This window comes from Puntigrus tetrazona, chromosome 2 (genome assembly GCF_018831695.1).
Source record: "Puntigrus tetrazona isolate hp1 chromosome 2, ASM1883169v1, whole genome shotgun sequence".
Lineage (NCBI taxonomy): Eukaryota > Metazoa > Chordata > Actinopteri > Cypriniformes > Cyprinidae > Puntigrus > Puntigrus tetrazona.
Genome location: NC_056700.1, coordinates 24,087,268 through 24,106,263, shown reverse-complemented (window position 1 = coordinate 24,106,263; position 18,996 = coordinate 24,087,268). Strand labels below are relative to the sequence as shown.

Below are 18,996 nucleotides of genomic sequence, written 5' to 3'. Positions count from 1 at the left end.
AAAATTCAACCACAAGGGACAGCAGCTCAGGGAAAGAACCTCGCTGGAGCAAACTCCCACTGAATAACAGAGCCTCACGACACCAGGGACCTCACTGAAAAACAGCCTCGCCGAAAAAAAAGCCATCACTGGAACAGAAGGATTGAGAGAACGAACTCCAAATGAACAGACAGGGACTCCAGGTGAGCGCACCATGCAAGGAGCCGAACACAAGAGACTGACAAACACAGGACTCGGTGACACGCACAGATGAGTTAGTGAAACCGACAACAGTAAAACCTAACTATACTTTTCATTGCAAGATGTCTCTGTGTTTATCAAACAAAAGGTACTTTTTCATTATAATTTGCATTTTGAAAATGTTGTTTTTGGATATTTCAGCCAAGGTGATGTGAATAACGAAACTTTTGTTATTAATCTACTCATTTTATTACTGAAGTTTTCATAAATGTAAATTTTCTAATAGAAAATCCTGTTTCAGTGCTTTATAAAAACTGGAAAGCTATTTTTATATTATTTAAAGAAACACTAATAGAAAGGCGATCAAAACTGTCCGCCTGTGTTCTTTAAAATTTAAGAGCGATCTAAGGCCTTGATTGTGTTTTTTTTTTTTTCTCTCTTATTTAATTTATATTTTTATTTAATCCCTCTTCTTTGTCTCCCTGCCTTTGTATTGTCTACTGTATTATTTTGCATCTGTTGTTCAATGCATAAATAAAAAAAAAATAAAAAAATAAAAAAAAAAAAAAAGGAAAAATAAATATACTTTTAATGATATTATTTAAAAAAATATGAAATTTAAAATAGGAGCGTTAAATGACAAATTTAGTAAAGGAAATGTGTAGACTTGTAAGAATGAGTCTATGCTATAAATTCAGTAATAAAACAATTCATGTTTTTTTTTTAATCCTCAAAACAATATAGCTCACAATTTTCTTTATATTCTTAAATTATTTATGTGCATTATTTTGTAGTTTGACAATTTTTTGACCTGTTGTCAAATATTTGTTAAATAAATAATACTACTTTCTCCCAACGAAACAGACTCTTATTTTTTTGAGTTGCTTTCCCTTTGAAAAACCTCTTCAGCTTCCCTTTTTCTCCAGCCTACAGACTACATACCATCTTTAAAAGGAAAGTTCACCCAAAAAATACATTTCTGTCATTAATTATTCACCATTATGTTGTTCCAAGACGTTAATTTGAGATGTCACATGGGCTATATTTCTGATGTCCACTATGTGTGTACGTAGTGCGTGTAGTCTAGCATAGTCTAAAGTCTAATTTCTAGCACAAGTGGCTTTTCAAGGGGATTCCTGGTAGTTCCAGTGAGGTAAATCACATTTTTTGGCGGGGTTCATCTGATAAAAGTCACGTTCCATGGGTTAAATATCACATTATTGGGGTTGCTTCAACCTATGGAAAGAGAGTCAAAGTAGCCCAATTCCACTGGAAAACCAGACTCGGCAACAGACTGCAGATTTAAGACATTTCGTCCTGTGCACACATTTAGGTACATAAAATGATACGCTAATTTTTTTTGATCAACAGGTGTCAGAGATTTCGATATTCGACGAACATCAAATTCAAAACATCTTGGAGCCTGTAACTACAGAGTTTCTAGCTTGATTTCCAAATAGGGATACTGGAATTGCAATGACAAAACATTGAAAGTACAGTTATATTTGGACACAGGCACAATTTATATTATTTTAGCTGTTGACCAAAACATATTCAAGTCATTATATTATAAATTAAATATTAATCCAATTATAACATGAACATGGCCTAAAGGTGCACTGCTCCCCCTCTTTTTTTCCCAAGGGATCATAAGTAACTGGAAAGTTGACTCAAAAGACTTTTCATGGATAGATTCCTTTGTTGTTTCTACATCATTTAAGCGGGTAAAAGGTGCGGAGCTTAGCTTAAGTGTGACATTTGCATTTGGAAGCTTTGCTGTGAACAAACCTCATGCAGTCAAAGGAGCTCTCCATGCAAGGGAAACGGGTGATTGTAAGGCTTCAGAAAGAAAATAAATCGTTTTGTGCGAGACAGACTCGCTTTGTGGTAGTGGGAGGATCATTCAAAACGCAGTTTAGTTAAGTAAAGAGGTCTGTTTCTAGATGCTGTCAAATCCTCTCATTAAAAAAACAAAAAACATACGCATAGGTACAAATGAAATGCAATAGGATACACCTTTACTTCCATATAAAGTTGGCATCCAGGCTCACATCATTTCCCTTTATGAAGTCGTGATTACAAGTGCTTTAATGTTGGAAGAATAACTTTTTCACTGCTTATAAAACATATAATATGCTTCGAATGATCGTTCATATCTAGCCTATAAATACACTACTCTAGTGACAAGACAAAGGATGTAGTTGTTGTGGGAACAGCAATGTTTAAAGTTTATGACCCGCGGCCGGCCAACTTTAAAACTCTGGTATCAATTTCTCAGTAGAAAATACAACCCGAGAGGCTGTTCGTGTCCAATTCTGAAACTATTTACAATTTCGATAACACGTAAGACACCATGACTCTCACAAACGGGTGACTAAGCAAGACGATGTCTTGTGATTAATCTACAACCAGACTGCGTGAATTTTACCTTGAATTTTTAACTCCCAGGATCACGTGGCCACTGCTCACATCTCCAAAATCGGGAACTGTTACATAGTTTACCAAATAAGCCCGGTTTATTTCAGTTAGTTTGTCAATTGACTTATAAAAATAAATCTGTGGCTTATTTTGTGATCTTGCTTTATGAAAGAGGCTCCAGTCAAACCATGTTCATTCACCTTTCAAAAGATTGTACTTTGTTCTGGTGGTCAAAAGAGAAATGGCACCTAACTGCTGTGTTGCCATGTGGCACTCACTAACTATAAAAATAAATAAAACATGAACGCTTTAATAAATTATGTGAAATATTTAACCGAGCGACATTGTAGGATATTGTTATTATCAAAAGGGAAACGAGATGGTCATTTAATAATAATATAATTTCAAAACTTCAAAAATTTTATTTTAACATATAGCACATCAAAGATACTACATTGAATAATTAACTCCAAAAAATAAGACACAAACTATTTTTAGATTTTAACACATCTAGGTCTGACGTGATAATGGGAATAATATGCAGGATGAAATTTGCTAATAGATATTACACTACATCCATACTACTTTAAATACTACTAAGGCTACTTCACAGTTCCTTAAATCAACCTACATTACTAGAAAGACTTACATTCTTTGAATCTGTTTAAAGTTTACTTAAACAAGGTCGATTTTACTGCACTTTGCATGCATTATATGAACTCTTTCTAGGTTTGCTCTCCTGATGAAACACCTCTCCACCTTCCCCCTTTCTCCAGCTTAATTTTTTGTCACTTTCCAGCCCCATGCTCTTCAGCTTTTTACTTATCTGGAAGACCAGAAAGAAAGAATTAAAAAAAACCCTAATAACAGCAACAATGTGAAAACACGCAAGGCTATGGGATGCTTTAGATGGTTGGCAAATTATTCGTTTAGAATTCGACAGTGAATTTGCTCAAGGAGAATACAAACCTCGTTCAGAATGGCTGCCTGTAATACAGGATCATTCAATGTGCATTTTCCAGTACAGGAAAATTTGAGTCTCACGATCTGGTTTTTAATTAACCTGTCAGCTAGAGAAATACAGAAGTCACCCACAAAACACCCAAACACATAACAGTTCTTTTTAGTGTCTGTTTCGAGAATATGTACTGCACAGCTATATGTAGTTGGAATGACAATAAAAAGCCACTTGACTTGAATAAGCTGCTGTACAAATTGTGTTAATGGGGGAACTCACCTCCATAGCAGATAAAAGGCTGTTTTAACTGACAGTTGTATTGAGCCCATTTCCCAGAATTGGTTATTGACATACCAGCACAGAGACTAGTTCCTGAACTCAGGAATGGTTGATCTAGTGCCCAGTTTCTAAAGAAATAATTCCAATAGCTAGACCATGACCAAGAGTCCAGAAACAGACCAATCCAGAGCGATTCATTACTGAGCAGATTCTGCTGCTCTGGGCTGCTGATGCTCGCTAAATCAGTATGTTGTTGTCTGCAGTAAATCTGAGCATCTCTCCATGTCATAGCAGTTTCAGTTGTAATAAAACCAGTGCTGTCTGATGAGAAATACAAGACCAAGTAATAAGGACCAGCCCTCAGTCAGGGATAAACAAACTAGATTTGAGGACTCACCATTCAAACACACAAATGGGAGAATGGTGCTGCAGCTTTCATCATACCAGCTTCCATTAAAACTCCTCACACACTCCCCATCACCACTAGGTTCTCCTGGATGCCACATAGCGTCCTGCGAGACTGAATTGTCCCCTATAGACCAGACCCATCTTTTTCCTCCCACAGCAGAGAGACCTATCCATACCGAACCATTGTCTCCAAGATCCATTGTGTTTACCAGCCTCCTCGCATCGTTTATGGACAGAACATTGGCCATATCGATGAATCTCGCTCTGCAGTATTTCAGAGCGTCTAGCCATGTCGCGCTTAGGTTCATAAACTGGTATGTTGGTACAGAAGGCCTAGGCGCTTTAGGAGGAAAATGAAACGATTGTAAAGATCATTGGTAAAAACCAAAACAAAATCTTTACTTTAAAACTTAAAATCACATTGTCCAAAAACAAAGTGTTTTATCTCATATTTGAGAGCATTTTTCAAGTTAAAAGCTAATGAAATTACAGAGGGAAATATGCAAAGGTAACAGACTGAATATATAGCAGACAGTAATAGAATATATGCTGATATCAAGTTATCAGCATATTATTGTGCTGTTAAATACGCTGTAAAAAACTGCTGTTTTAACTTGAAATAACTTGCTGCCCTGCTGCCTAATTTTCTTTTAGTTAAGTCAACTTAAAATCTTTAGTTACTTTATGTCAATTTCAGTGAAAACTAAAATATTGTAGTTGTCTAAACTAATAATTTTTAGGCAGCAGGGTAACCAATTATTTCAAATTGAAACAGCAATTTTTTGTTGTTGACATTTTTCATTTAGTCTAACATGATATTATTTGTTAGACGCTCACCTCCATAGCAGATAAACGGCTGCTTTAGATCACAGCTGTATTGAGCCCATCTGCCAGAATTGGCTCTTGTCATGCCTACACAGTTACCAGATTCTGAACTCTGGGATGGTTGACCCGCTGCCCAGTGTCTGAAGAAGAGGATCCATTTATCAGACCATTCCCAAGAGTCCAGAAACAGACCAATCCAAATGTAAAATCCAGATAAAAGAATCTTAGTTGTCTGGTTATTTTCCTCAGAGTTGTGGACGGTGATCAGGTCTGTGTGATACTGTCTGCAGTAGCTCTGAGCGTCACTCCAGTTTTTAGCAGATTGTATTAGGTATGTAATGTTTCCTATTGAGAGTTGCAAAGAAAAAGATCAAGCTCTTCTTTCCCAGGTAAAACTACACATTCACTATTTAACAAAACTCACCTCTGTAGCATGTAAAATATCGTAATTGGGCACATGGCATACCATACCAGGACCCGGAAAAAGAAGATACACAATCTCCATCCTCAATTGGTTGTCCTGAAGACCAGTTATAGTACCCAGAAGTTGTGTTTTCTCCATTAGACCAACCCCAACGTGTCTTTGCCCCTTCTTCAGTCCAATCCACACTGATCCGCTGTATCCAGCATTTATTATACTTACCAGCCTGTACACATCACCCATGCTGTCTACAGTAGCCAGATCAGTGTACTTCGATCTGCAGTAACTCTGAGCCTCTGGCCACGACATTCTTGTATCTATATAGTAGTACGAACGAGAAACAGCAGAAATGCTCCAGAAGAGCCCTGTTAAAAAAACAGGTTAAACCATTTACATATGAACACATCATCATAAATACAAATTATTTCACCAACCTGACAGCAGAAGCAGCACAAACAGACTCCCGTCCATGACTGCTCACACAGATACTCTCTGTTGGATTCTAATCAGGGGATGATTAAACATATGTTTTCTGTGTCACTGCACTCACAGTCTGGAAGTTACCCTGTCTAGTAAGATCTAATCTGCTGGAACACACTGGATTAAAGAAAGGTTCTAGAGCGGTTTACATGCTATTCAATCTACAGTTCACATTTGAGCAGTTGTTGGAGACATGCTCAACTTGAGCTTAAGACATTTGCTGTAGATGTGTACAGCAGACGTAATTGATTCCTATAATAAATGATGTGTCTTCCTCATGAATAAATGTAATATAATTTGCTTAGGTTAGTTACATCAAACCTTCAAAAAAGTTCACAAATTCTATGAGACAAACCTATAATTTTTTTTACACAGTTTCTACATCAGACTGTTTAATTGAGTGCGTCACTTCTTTATTTGTAATTATTTGTGAAATTGCCACATTCCTTTATATCAGTCAAAAAGTGAACCACTATAAAAACTCTGAATCAAAGCATGACCCACTGGAACACCCCAAAATTCACTTTTACTAACATTTAACTACAGAACAAGCATCATAATGATACAAGGAGATTAAGTGTGCACCGTAATATGTCTTTTGGCTTCAGGGCTAACACGCAAATAAAATATATGCTGATTTTTGTGATGACAAGATGTAAGTGATTTTCATATTCAAATAGCACATTTTCATTTGTCATCTCATCACTGGACAAAGCATCTTGGGCAAAAAAAGATCATCTTGAAAATATAGATATTGAACATATCTAAGCACTACAGTTTAACACAAAATACAATTAAAAAAACATAAGAAAAATGTATTTTTACAAAAAGTACAATCATCGCCCATGCCAGTCAATTCCCATTATTGTTATTTATTATTATTATTTACATTGTGGTTTATAATAGACCAGTAAATGTTGCAACGCAAATGTTTTGCATGTCAGTTAACATAAAAAGTGAAAACACTTAAGAGATTAGATACTGGGTATGAATGTACTCATTCACATCATCGGCCCCACTTGACTTCATTTCAGTTCACAATAGTAAACATAAGATAATTAGCTGAGAATCATAATAGAATGATTTCTGAAGGATCACGTGAAGACTGGAGTTAAGGCACCTGAAAATTTAATTTTGCATCATAGGAATAAATTACATTTAAAAATGTATTAAAATAGAAAGCATTTTAATTTGTAATAACATTATATAATATTAAAGCTTTTATTATATTTAATTTTTACTGCTTTAGTGAGCATAAGATAAGATTAAAAAACACACTTTTGAATGGTTGTAAGTTAAATGAAGACATCATTCTTATTCAGGTGCTACTAGATTTGTCATTTTAAAATCCATTTACATTATCTTGAATTAAATTACAGTCAGATGTGAAATTGTAATTTCTTACCTGTTTTTTTTGTAAATCCTTTTTTCTAGAGAGACTTTCAGCTGATACTGTTACTGCTAACTGCTACTCAGCAGGATCATATACATCTACAAAAGTGACAACGTGAGACACTCTCCTTATTTTGGGTAACCATGCCCTAAATGTAAAGTAAAACAAAACAAAACAAAACATCATTGGTCACTTTACATGTTCAATTCTACATGTAATTGTAGCTTATTCTGTTGTACAATTCTACAACAGAATAAACCGATCTATTAAGTCTGATAAACTCCTCTTCCCTTGCCTATATATGTTTATTAGGTGCTTCCAGTTTTCCAGTAATGTGATCCACGGATTACTTCATATAAGCCTGGAACAGAAAGTGAACCATTACAGAAATGTGCGACATGGGGTCTGACCCACCTGAACACACACACACACACACTTCTGTGTGTTTAAATAACATCGCTGAATTACATAAGGATCAAAAGCTTTCACTCAAATGAAGATGTAACAGAGTAAGATCAATTCTAATTTTGTGACAAGAAGACTTGAGTACATTTTCATATTCAAATAGCTCATTTTCCTTTTTGGACCGTGCATCACACTGCTTGTCGCTGGACACTGCATTGTATACGAGTAGTAACTAATATTATCATCAGATTCTGACATATTTTGTCACCTTAGAATATGTACAGTATGATTGTAGTTAAATTTATATAATATATAATTACAATGTGCTTGCAATATGTTGGACTCAAGGTGTTTACAAGACCATTGGATCAACAATATACATGCAATATACACATAATTCGTATATCCACCTATTAATTATCCAATATTTGAACTGACTTGGATTTAAAGACTTTTAAAAATGATTATACCTACACATTAGAAACCTTTCAGAAGGCAATAAGTCATATTCCGTATGCAGTACATGCAATGGATCAATAATGGAGTTTATCATCTATATGGATTCTTGTAAACATACTTGCTTAACCGATGTTTCATATATAGACAATAGTAATAACATACTGTGCATAATTCTGTAAACATAACAGTGTGTCTGTGGCATCATTCTGCATTCAGCAGACGTCTTCCCCATTTGATCAGACACAAAATTTCATGTTATTAAACACTTAAGGGTTTTATGGATCTTATATATCAAATTCAAAAATTAGATATGACTACACGTGTCATATAACATTTATTAACATGGTCATATATCAAATAACGGCTAGACATGTTTTAATTTATTTCTGATTTTTATCATTTGTTTTCCTTTATATTTTTACACAAACTTTCAGCTTCTACTAACACTTGAGGATGGTGGTGGACGCATTAAAGTGCAGCATCTTATTTCGAACTGATGATGTTTTAAATCATTGCACAATTTAAATGAGAAACCTTTTATTACAATTAAATACCTTTCACTACATTTAAACAAAGTCTAATTGATTTTCCTCCTCAGTAAAATACAATTTAATCTTTAATCTAAAAGATTCAGTTTGCACCATAACATGCTACTATCTTATCACTATTCATGAATAACATGCCATGAATAACTTTGATATATTTAATAATTTGATTTCCTTAATGTTTCAGCACATTGTTGCTGATTACAACATCTTTTGACCAAAAGATATGTGGATATGAAGATATGTGACATTATTCGAATTGATGAAAAAGGATTGCAAACTAAAGTGTTTATTTGTTTACATTGTTGCATTTAATGAAATTTACAGTAGGTACAAAATAAATTACATACAGATTTTTTGAAGACAAATCATCAGTAATTTTCATATTCAAAGAGCTAATTTTGACTGAAGAAATTTTTGCATGTTGTCACTGATGATGTCAAAACATCTTGTCCTAAATGGCTCATGACTTTTGTTTCCAGAGTCGGCCACAAAACTCTAGTTTGAATAAGTTAATTCTGTTGATAGTTAAACCTACCTCCATGAGAGATAAAAGGCTGCTGTACCTTAGACCGTTTCCCAGAAATGTTTCCAGTCATTTCAACGGAGTCACCGGATCCTGAACTCTGAGATGGTTGACCTGCTGCTCAGTCTCTGAAGAAGCAGCTCTATTCATCAGACCCAAGAATCCTGGAACAAATCAACGCAGAGCCACAATCCTGTGGGAATATAACTATTGTGTAGGTTGTGGGGGGCCAAAGAGCCAGGGTGACGCCGAGGCGCTGGAGGTCCAAGGCGACGCCGCAGGCTTTGGCGACTGATGTGGAGACGGGGGACGGGAAGGACGCGGCGGAGCCAGAGCGACAGAGGACTGAGGTGGAGCCGGAGGGAATGAGGAGCCTGACAGAGCCGGGAGATGGAGGATGAGGCGAAGCCGGAGGAGGAGAGGAATCCTGAGGCGATGGATGGTCGACGACAGACCAAGAGCGGAGCGGAGAGGGACGATGGAGCCTGGTGGAGCTGGTGGACTGACGGACCACAGTGGAGAGGAGGAGCTAGGAGCCCAGGGGAGCCACGGGTCTCACGAGCCGAGGAGGAGTCCGGGACTCGGAGGCAGGACGGTGAGGCGAGGATCCTCCATCCATTATGGCGATGGAGACCGGCAGTAACTCGCTGCAGTAACCGTCTTTAGCTCGGAATATCATTTCATACCGCCACCTTTTTTTTTTTGATTGCCACTAGGTGCAACTTTTGAGGTAAAATATCGGTTGTGCGCATAAAGCAGCACTGAGCCCACAAACTCTGCTCTATCAAGCATTGCAGGCATGATGAAAAGAAAGTAAGACAAATTGATTGATCATCACATATTAGCGTCACACAAAGGAGGGGTTTGGGAAAATTATTAATTGAGCAAATTGTCTGGGAGTCGTTGCACGAGTAAGGTAAAGAGTAAGAATAAATGCATATTATAAGACAGTGAAAGTATTTTTGACCTTGCATGCATGACTCCTTGACTAAAGATTTCATTACCCAAAACAGGGCACTTTAAACAGTGACTATTAATAAGTCTCGTCCATGAACCAGAAAGTCTGGTGAGAAAAGCGTACACAAATTCCACCCGTTTGATGTAATTGTCCCACTCACCTCCACACAACAACAGTATCTTAGCCATCTGATCTATCCGTAGTTTATCACCGAAGTTCCCAAAAGAAATGAACATTAGAATCAGTAAAAACTCAGACACCCTTTATTCCTTTTCACACAAATTTACAGTTGAGTAATAAAGTGTAATTTTTGCACAATTACTTGTTTTCTTGATTTGCAGGTGCTTTTCTATTTGCATTTTCTAAAGCAAGCCAGAGGTGAAAGTGGCAGGAAAAAGTCCATCGATGACAGAATGATAATTATGTCATCATTAGAACTGCCAATTAACTTCAGCAATGTAAAATAATGGACAATTGTGATTCTCAGAAATAATTACATTTATATGGCGACTGAGAAATGTGTTGAGCACTGTCGGACACCTTACTGTACCTATTTATTATTATTATTATTATTATTTATTATTTATTATCCCTTTAAGTTTGGGTAGGTTATGCACCCTGCAGAAAGAGTGATAATTAATATTGTTATTTAAATCTGACAGGCTCATAACTTGTAAGACATGGTAAATACAGTTGCAAATGGACTTGCAAATTTGGCAGTCGCCATGCATTCGTGAAAATGAAAATGAAAATGCAAACGGTAATGCAAGATTTGCAGTTGCAATTCGACTATGTCACAATTTATGTGTCCACATATGGAAAAAACAAAAACCTGAATTACTTTTAAAAATGGTTCTGAATATTCTTCCATAATGCAGACAGTAAATCAAATACAGAATGAATTTAAATAAATTAAATAAAACAGATGTTTGAGAAAAGAGCAGTTTTTTTACTTTTTACTCAAATCTGACATTTACAAAATTTGCTGTTTACATTTACTATGACATACAGAAATCTTAAAATAGGAAAAATAGGCACTGTATTATTGCAGCTGAGTCTCCTGTGAGTTTATTTTGGCAATGATATTATATTTTATATATCAAAAGGAATATACATATACATATACATACAATAGGCTATGTATAAAAATCTCAAAATGCATATACTAAAGTACTTAAATTAGCCTATAATTATTCAGGAAGATCCATATTTTGTTAATATTGTATTGTTGTACTACTGTTCCTCTAAACAATATAGTAACATTAACTGATATTTTTTAAAACTGTGTTGAAGCTTTAAAAATACATTACACATTCTAATACATTTACTATCTAAATTCACTATATGGTTGTTCTCCTGATGAAACACCTCTCCATCCCCTCCCTTTCTCCATCTTATGTTGCTTTCACTCTCCAACATCATGTTCTTCAGCTTTTCACTTATCTGAAAGACCAGCAAGAAAGAATGAAATCAAACCTGTCAAAACTTGTCTGAAATTAATGTTTCATATCATTTTAGCCCTAAATCAACAACAAAATCAGCAATAACAATGATAGTTGTGACATGAGTGGTGCTTGTTTGGTTTAAGGTAATATAATGCATTCTTCTTCAGCCATTTTTTCGAGAGCATACTGTACTTGGCAATTAAGTCGTTGCACCAGAATTGGACACTAAGCACCGTTTAAAGCAGATACAAACCTTATTCAGAATAGCTGCCTGTAGTGAAGGATCATTCAATGCACATTTTCCCTTACATGTGACTTTCAATCTCACAATTTGTTTTCTTATGTCATCTAGAAAAAATAAAATACATCAGTAAAGGAAACATATTTCAGCTGTTTGTAATCAGTCGCGTCTTTCAAAGCACCTCATCATCTTTAGTTTTTTTTTCTTCCCGTAGTTGTATATGTATATACTGTATATTGTGGGTAGGTTACAGTACAGGTAAAGCATTATTTGTACATATTTATTTGTTCTAAACGGCAGACAAATTTCCGTCAGGGAATTTCCTGCAAGGTTGTCTTATCTCATTTGAATTTGATTCGGTTAACTGGGGAAACTCGCCTCCATAGCAGATAAACGGCTGCTGTAGACCACAGCTGTACTGAGACCATCTGCCAGAGTTGGTTCTTGTCATGCCAACACAGTTAGATCCTGAAGCCTGGGAAGGTTGACCTGCTGCCCAGTGTCTGAAACTCAGATCCCACTGATCAGACCATCCCCAAGAGTCCAGAAACAGACCAATCCAGATGTAATTGCTAAGTAAAAGAATTTGATTTATCTGATCATTTTCCTCAGAGCTGTGGATGGTGGCCAGGTCTGTGTGATACTGTCTGCAGTAGCTCTGAGCGTCACTCCATGTTTTGGAGCTCTGTACCAAGATGTATCCAGACTTTTCTATTCAGAGACACAAAGAAAGTATCAGTTCTCAGCACATCTTTTCCAATTAAACTGCACAAAAATGCATTTTAAATAATAAGGAATTCACCGTAGCACACAAAGTATAGATTCAAGTCACATGATGCATCATGCCAAAGCTCATAATATATAGCAGCACAAACTCCATCTCCATTCGGCTGTAATGAACCCCATTTATAGTAGTTTTTGTTTTCTCCATTAGACCAACTCCAGCGTGTCTGTGTCCGCTTCTTCAATCCAATCCACACTGATCCGCTGTATCCAGCATCTGTTATATTTACCAGCCTGTTCACGTCATCCATGTTGTCTACAGTAGCCAGATCAGTGAATCTCTCTCTGCAGTAACTCTGAGCATCTGGCCACGACATTGCTGTATTTATATAGAAGTACGGACGAGAAAGAGCAGAACTGCTCCAGAAGAGCCCTGTTAAAACCAGCATGTTAAACATCTATATGTGAACACATCATCATAAATACAGATTACAAATGATCCCACCGACCTGACAGCAGAAGCAGCACAAACAGACCCCCGTCCATGACTGCTCACACAGATCCTCACTGCTGTAATGATCAAAAACATCATACATTTACTGTATTAGTTTGCTGAATGACATAAAAGCTTAAACTGCAAATATGTGATATGCACATATATAAGTACAGACTACTAGAGGCTTGTAACCTTGACTTAACAGTTGCACAGCACTATGAACACTAAGGTAAAGGGTTTGATTACCTGACAATACCTCCAGCTGCTGACCAGAACAGGTACTACAGGGGGAAAGTGGGGCACAACCTAAAGATTCTCAACTTGCAATTTGAGTATTTTTGTTTGTTTCAAATTAATTTCACACATCTGATTCAAGTATATCACACATCTGATATCAAGTATACTATATATATATATATATATATATATATATATATATATATATATATATATATATATATATATATATATATATATATAATTTATTTATTTTTATTTATTTAATTAAAGACATTTGGTTTGTCCTTATCAAAGTCTCTCAAAGTGCCGTCACCCACTGAAAGCAAAAAGTGTAACACTGCAGTAATAAATGCTGCTCAGGCTGATTTTGTATTGATTTACATGGAATACGAGCGGAGCTTTGATATTCAAATAGCTCCTTCTCAAGATGTTTTTGCCTACTGCATCAACACTAGCAAGAAAATGGCTAATCTCCAAGATATTTTGAATCATGTTAGCAAAAAACACAACAAATGTTTATAATTAAAATACCTAAAATAGGTTAAAAGTCCCATTGACTGGTAAAGTATACAATACTGTCAAGGTCCAGGATAAGTATGAAAGGCATCATAACAATAGTTCAGTATTCATTTTGTATGAAAAAAAATCTCCCTACGGTGCTGAATTGCTGAATATTTTGTTTTTAGAGAGCATCTGCAATAGACACACAGATGCACTGTTAGCATCTGATTACGCTTTGAACATTAACAGCATTAACAGGTTCCAAATGTTGAATAAGTTGTTATTTTTGTTTTCTTTCTGTACAAAAAGTATTCTCGTCACTTCACTGAGCCACTGACGGCAGATGGAGTATTCAGACGATGCTTTTCAATTTTTTTTTCTAGACCTTTACAGTGTAATTTACTTTCATTCAACATATCTTAAATTGTGTTCCAAAGACTAAGCTTTTATGGGTTTGGAATGAGGTGGGGGTAAAGATTAATGGCAAAAGTTTTATTTTGGGGTGTTTAAGTGTGGAAAACATTAGTTATTTACCGGACACAAACAAAATCACTTTTATATTAACACGCTGCAAATTATCATCAAGTAATGGACGCAGTTGCAATGACCCCACTAATAAAAAATATGGACTTGCACAAATTTATTATTTCTTAAAACCCCCGCACAATTCTCGCTTAATGCTATTTAAATGGAAAATATGTAAAAATGGCAAATGTATCTTTCTTAATGAATGCAATAAAAAATAAAAATGGAAACAAATGTGCACTCTGCAAATCTGATGGATGTTTATAATCAAAATTGATGGATGTTTATAAGAAAATTGTAGATTACCGAACATTCCTTTGTGAACACTGCAAATATTCAGAGTTTTTTTTATGAACAAGACAATTTTAATTTTTCAACTGACTTAAGTTTTTATTAAATAAGTATTAGGTGCAACCACTGTTTTCCTTCAAAACAGCCTTTTCCTATTCAGATTCTTCTAGGTTATACCTGTTACGCATGACCCACTGACATAAACGCGAATCAAATTATGGCTAGATGTGATCTTTTAATTTCTTACCTGAAAAAAGTTTCCTGTAAATTCTTTAGTTTTTACGCTGAGACTTTCAGCCGACTGTCACCGAGGAGGGCAGTGGACGTTAAAAAGCGATTTCTCCCCGCAGCACTTATTTCTTATTGGTTAAACAGATGTTATAAATCACCCCATATTTCAACACTCCCTGCTCTCTCCAGGTAATTTTACATAAACGTGCCTCTAAACTGTTTAAGTGGGCGGTTCTTGGCCAGAACAGAACAAGATGCAATGCTGACCAGATCTTAAGCCATGTAGTGCAACAAATCCCCTGCTCATAGCCGATTTGTTTATTCAGTGTTTTAGCAAATGTTAAAGCATTCCAGCTACTATTTAAAAAAAATTTACTACATAAAAATTTCATAGATTTTTTCATACTTTAATTTTGAAGTTTAAGCTCATTACATATTCTCTCTCTTTCTCTGTCTCTCTGGTAGGTTTAGGGTTGGATTTGGTCGGACTGATAACAGGGATGTTATCAGTCACTCTGTATGTACATTTAACAGTGTTGAAGCTGAACGTGTCAACATCAGGTTCACAACACCATCTGGAAAAGGGTGTATGCAATACTTTGACACATAATAATGTCCTACCAAGAGGCTCTAGGATGGACCACCCTTGCACCTATAATACACACAAAAAAGATGCATGCAATAACAAATGGCAACACCATAACAAAGAAAAAAAAGCACAACAATAATAACAATGCAAAGAAATTCTAATTTATTTGTTTTGTCAGTTTGGTTATTTGTTCTTGGGCAGCAATTTATCTGACGCTTAAAATAGAACAATGCACAAAATCAAGAAATATAAGAAACCCCAAAACCAAACCGCTCATTATATCACCGCCCACACCGTATTCATATGACAACCACAAACAGACGATTCCCGATTTCCTAACTGTACAGCAGAAACCAGGTAGATGTCTTGCACCCAGTGACCGCAAAATTAACAAAGACTTTAATCCTCAAAAGGAAAAAAGAGAAAGACAAAAATTAAACACACACTCACATACACACACAGCGTGCAAACAACCACTCACACACAGGTGCTTAGTTCGGGCGACAAAATAAAGTCCCAGGCTTGTAGCACGTCCAAGGCGACAAGGGATAAATCACAAAAAAACTAATAAGCAGTAAGGCGGTGTTCCGGACGGAACTGGCTGGAATTCTTGGAACTGGTTGGAGCCATGGCGTAAAGATCTGTCTTTAAACTTTCATCGTAAGTTTAATTCTATACATTTTTACTGCAAGTATTTAGGTGAAACAGGCCACCTTATTCAAGCTTGCACAAATCCGTGCAATAGATGCTGAGAAAATTACAGAAGTGATGATAACCCAAACCCTAACTGATACTTATTAAACAGATGCCAACACCCAACACTTTATTTTGAACTTTTTGATTATTTCCTTGACTGTTATTGACAATAAATGCTTTTATGATGAGATTTAAAATTTCAAAAGGGAGAAAAAAATGCTGTCAGAAAGCAGATTCGAAACCACGTCGATTGCGTTCGTAGGAAATTAATAAAATTAAATGTGTTGAAACAAAAGTAATCTTGTAATAATGCAAATATTTATAACTATTATTAGACTACATTCATCAATTTTGTTAATATTGTATTGCACTACTACTACTATTTTCCAGCTTTTCAAAACAAGATAGTAGCATTAACTTTTAAAGCAGTGTTTTCGTTTTTTAAAAAGTACATTACACATTCCTAATACATTTATTATCTAAATTCACCATATGGTTGTTCTCCTGATGAAACACCTCTCCATTGCTCCCCTTTCTCCATCTTATTTTGCTTTCACTCTCCAACATCATGTTCTTCAGCTTTTCACTTATCTGAAAGACCAGCAAGAAAGAGTCAAATTAAAGCTTATGATATCATCCTTAGGCCTATAATAACAAGCCAACAAGCAATAATATTCATGATAATGATAAAAATGGTGCTTGTTGGATTTAATGTTGTTGAATGCATTTTTCTTCAGCTGTTTTATTGAGTGTATTCAGTACTAATACTAATGTCGTTAGTACTAATACTAATGTGTAGTTGTACCAGAAATTAACACTAAACACTGTTTAACGCAGATTCAAACCTCATTCAGGATAGCTGTCTGTATTGAAGGATCATTCAATGCACATTTTCCATGACATGCGATTTTCAATCTCACAATTTGTTTTTTCGAGTCATCTACAAGAAACATGAAGTTAAGCTCAACATAAAAGATGTCAATGAAGAAACCATGATTCAATTGCTTGTGATGTCTGTTGCGTAATCTACAAACCATTTAAATCATTCAATTCTGTGAACTGGAGAAACTCACCTCCATAGCAGATAAATGGCTGCTGTACATCACAGCTGTACTGAGACCATCTGCCAGACTCGGTTCTTGTCATGCCAACACAGTTAGATCCTGAAGTCTGGGAAGGTTGACCTGCTGCCCAGTGTCTGAAACTCAGATCCCACTGATCAGACCATCCCCAAGAGTCCAGAAACAGACCAAGCCAGAAGGACGTTCCGGTTAAAATTTGCGTAGTTATCTGCTTATTCTCCACAGAGCTGTGGATGGTGGCCAGATCGGTATAATACTGTCTGCAGTGGCTCCGAGCATCTGTCCAGTTTCTATCACTTTTTACAAAGACGTATCCATCACTTTCTATTGAAAAACACAAAGAATGCAGGGTATCTGTTCTCAACTCTTTAAATGGAAAAATAGAAAAAATACGGGTAACTCACTGTAGCACACAAAATATCGGTTATTACTACATGACATATCATGCCAAAATCCAGAATTAATAACAACACAATCTCCATCTGCATCTGGCTGTCCTGAAGCCCAGTTATAGTACTGAGAAGTTGTGTTTTCTCCATTAGACCAACTCCACTGTTTCTGTGTCCCCTTCATCAGTCCAATCCACACTGATCCACTGTATCCAGCATCTATTATATTTACCAGCCTGTTCACGTCATCCATGTTGTCTACAGTAGCCAGATCAGTGAATCTCTCTCTGCAGTATCTCTGAGCATCTGGCCACGACATTGGTGTATTTATATAGAAGTACGGACGAGAAAGAGCAGAACTGCTCCAGAAGAGCCCTGTTAAAACCAGCATGTTAAACATCTATATGTGAACACATCATCATAAATACAGATTACAAATGATCCCACCGACCTGACAGCAGAAGCAGCACAAACAGACCCCCGTCCATGACTGCTCACACAGATCCTCACTGCTGTAATGATCAAAAACATCATACATTTACTGTATTAGTTTGTTGAATGACATAAAAGCTTAAACTGCAAATATGTGATATGCACATATATAAGTACAGACTACTAGAGGCTTGTAACCTCGACTTAACAGTTGCATACTAAGGTAAAGGGTTTGATTACCTGACAATACCTCCACCTGCTGACCAGAATAGGTACTACAGGGGGGAAGTGGGGCACAACCTAATGATTCTCAACTTGCAATTTGAGTATTTTTGTTTGTTTCAAATTAATTTCACACATCTGATTCAAGTATATCACACATCTGATATCAAGTATACTATATATATATATATATATATATATATATTGTGACGAAAGCGTCGAGGAAGGATCAGCGTTGCCCTGGGAACAAACCTGAAACACCTACACCAGCCACTCAACGACGGATTCGCCACACCTGGAGCTCATCAACCGCGGGCCAGATAAGCCCGGCCAGGCGACGGCTTCAGTGAGCGACAAGACTCCGGAAACGCACGCTAACCTGTTGTCTCTTTCTTTGTCTCCCAGAAGCTACAACGTGACGGGCCTACCTGAGCTACTTCCCCGACTACCTCACAGTGGACTCCCTCACGCTTCTAAGCACGGGAAACACCGAGACGACTCACCGCTGCACTCACCGGATTCACCGCTACACCACCCCCGGACTCACCGCCGCACTCCTCACACGGACTCACCGCTCACCATCTGTGTATTGTCTAATAAATACACCCTCCGGGGGTTTCACTGCACCTGTTTCTCTT

At 36.5% G+C, this 18,996-nt stretch overlaps 1 protein-coding gene and 1 pseudogene across 1 annotated transcript; both read right to left on the bottom strand.

The window, feature by feature from the left end:
* Window positions 1–3,161: 3,161 nt before the first annotated feature.
* On the bottom strand, window positions 3,162–7,478 carry LOC122328104 (annotated as a pseudogene).
* Window positions 7,479–9,366: 1,888 nt separating this feature from the next.
* On the bottom strand, window positions 9,367–18,293 carry LOC122327442 (macrophage mannose receptor 1-like). Its single transcript, XM_043222812.1, has 8 exons — window positions 18,156–18,293; window positions 17,720–18,079; window positions 17,303–17,639; window positions 12,744–13,081; window positions 12,320–12,652; window positions 11,954–12,048; window positions 11,584–11,698; window positions 9,367–9,461 (listed from the first exon to the last, which is right to left on the bottom strand). Exons 1-8 carry the CDS (start codon window positions 18,190–18,192, stop codon window positions 9,367–9,369), a joined length of 1,710 nt encoding a protein of 569 aa, XP_043078747.1. The 5' UTR covers window positions 18,193–18,293.
* Between the last annotated feature and the right edge of the window lie 703 nt (window positions 18,294–18,996).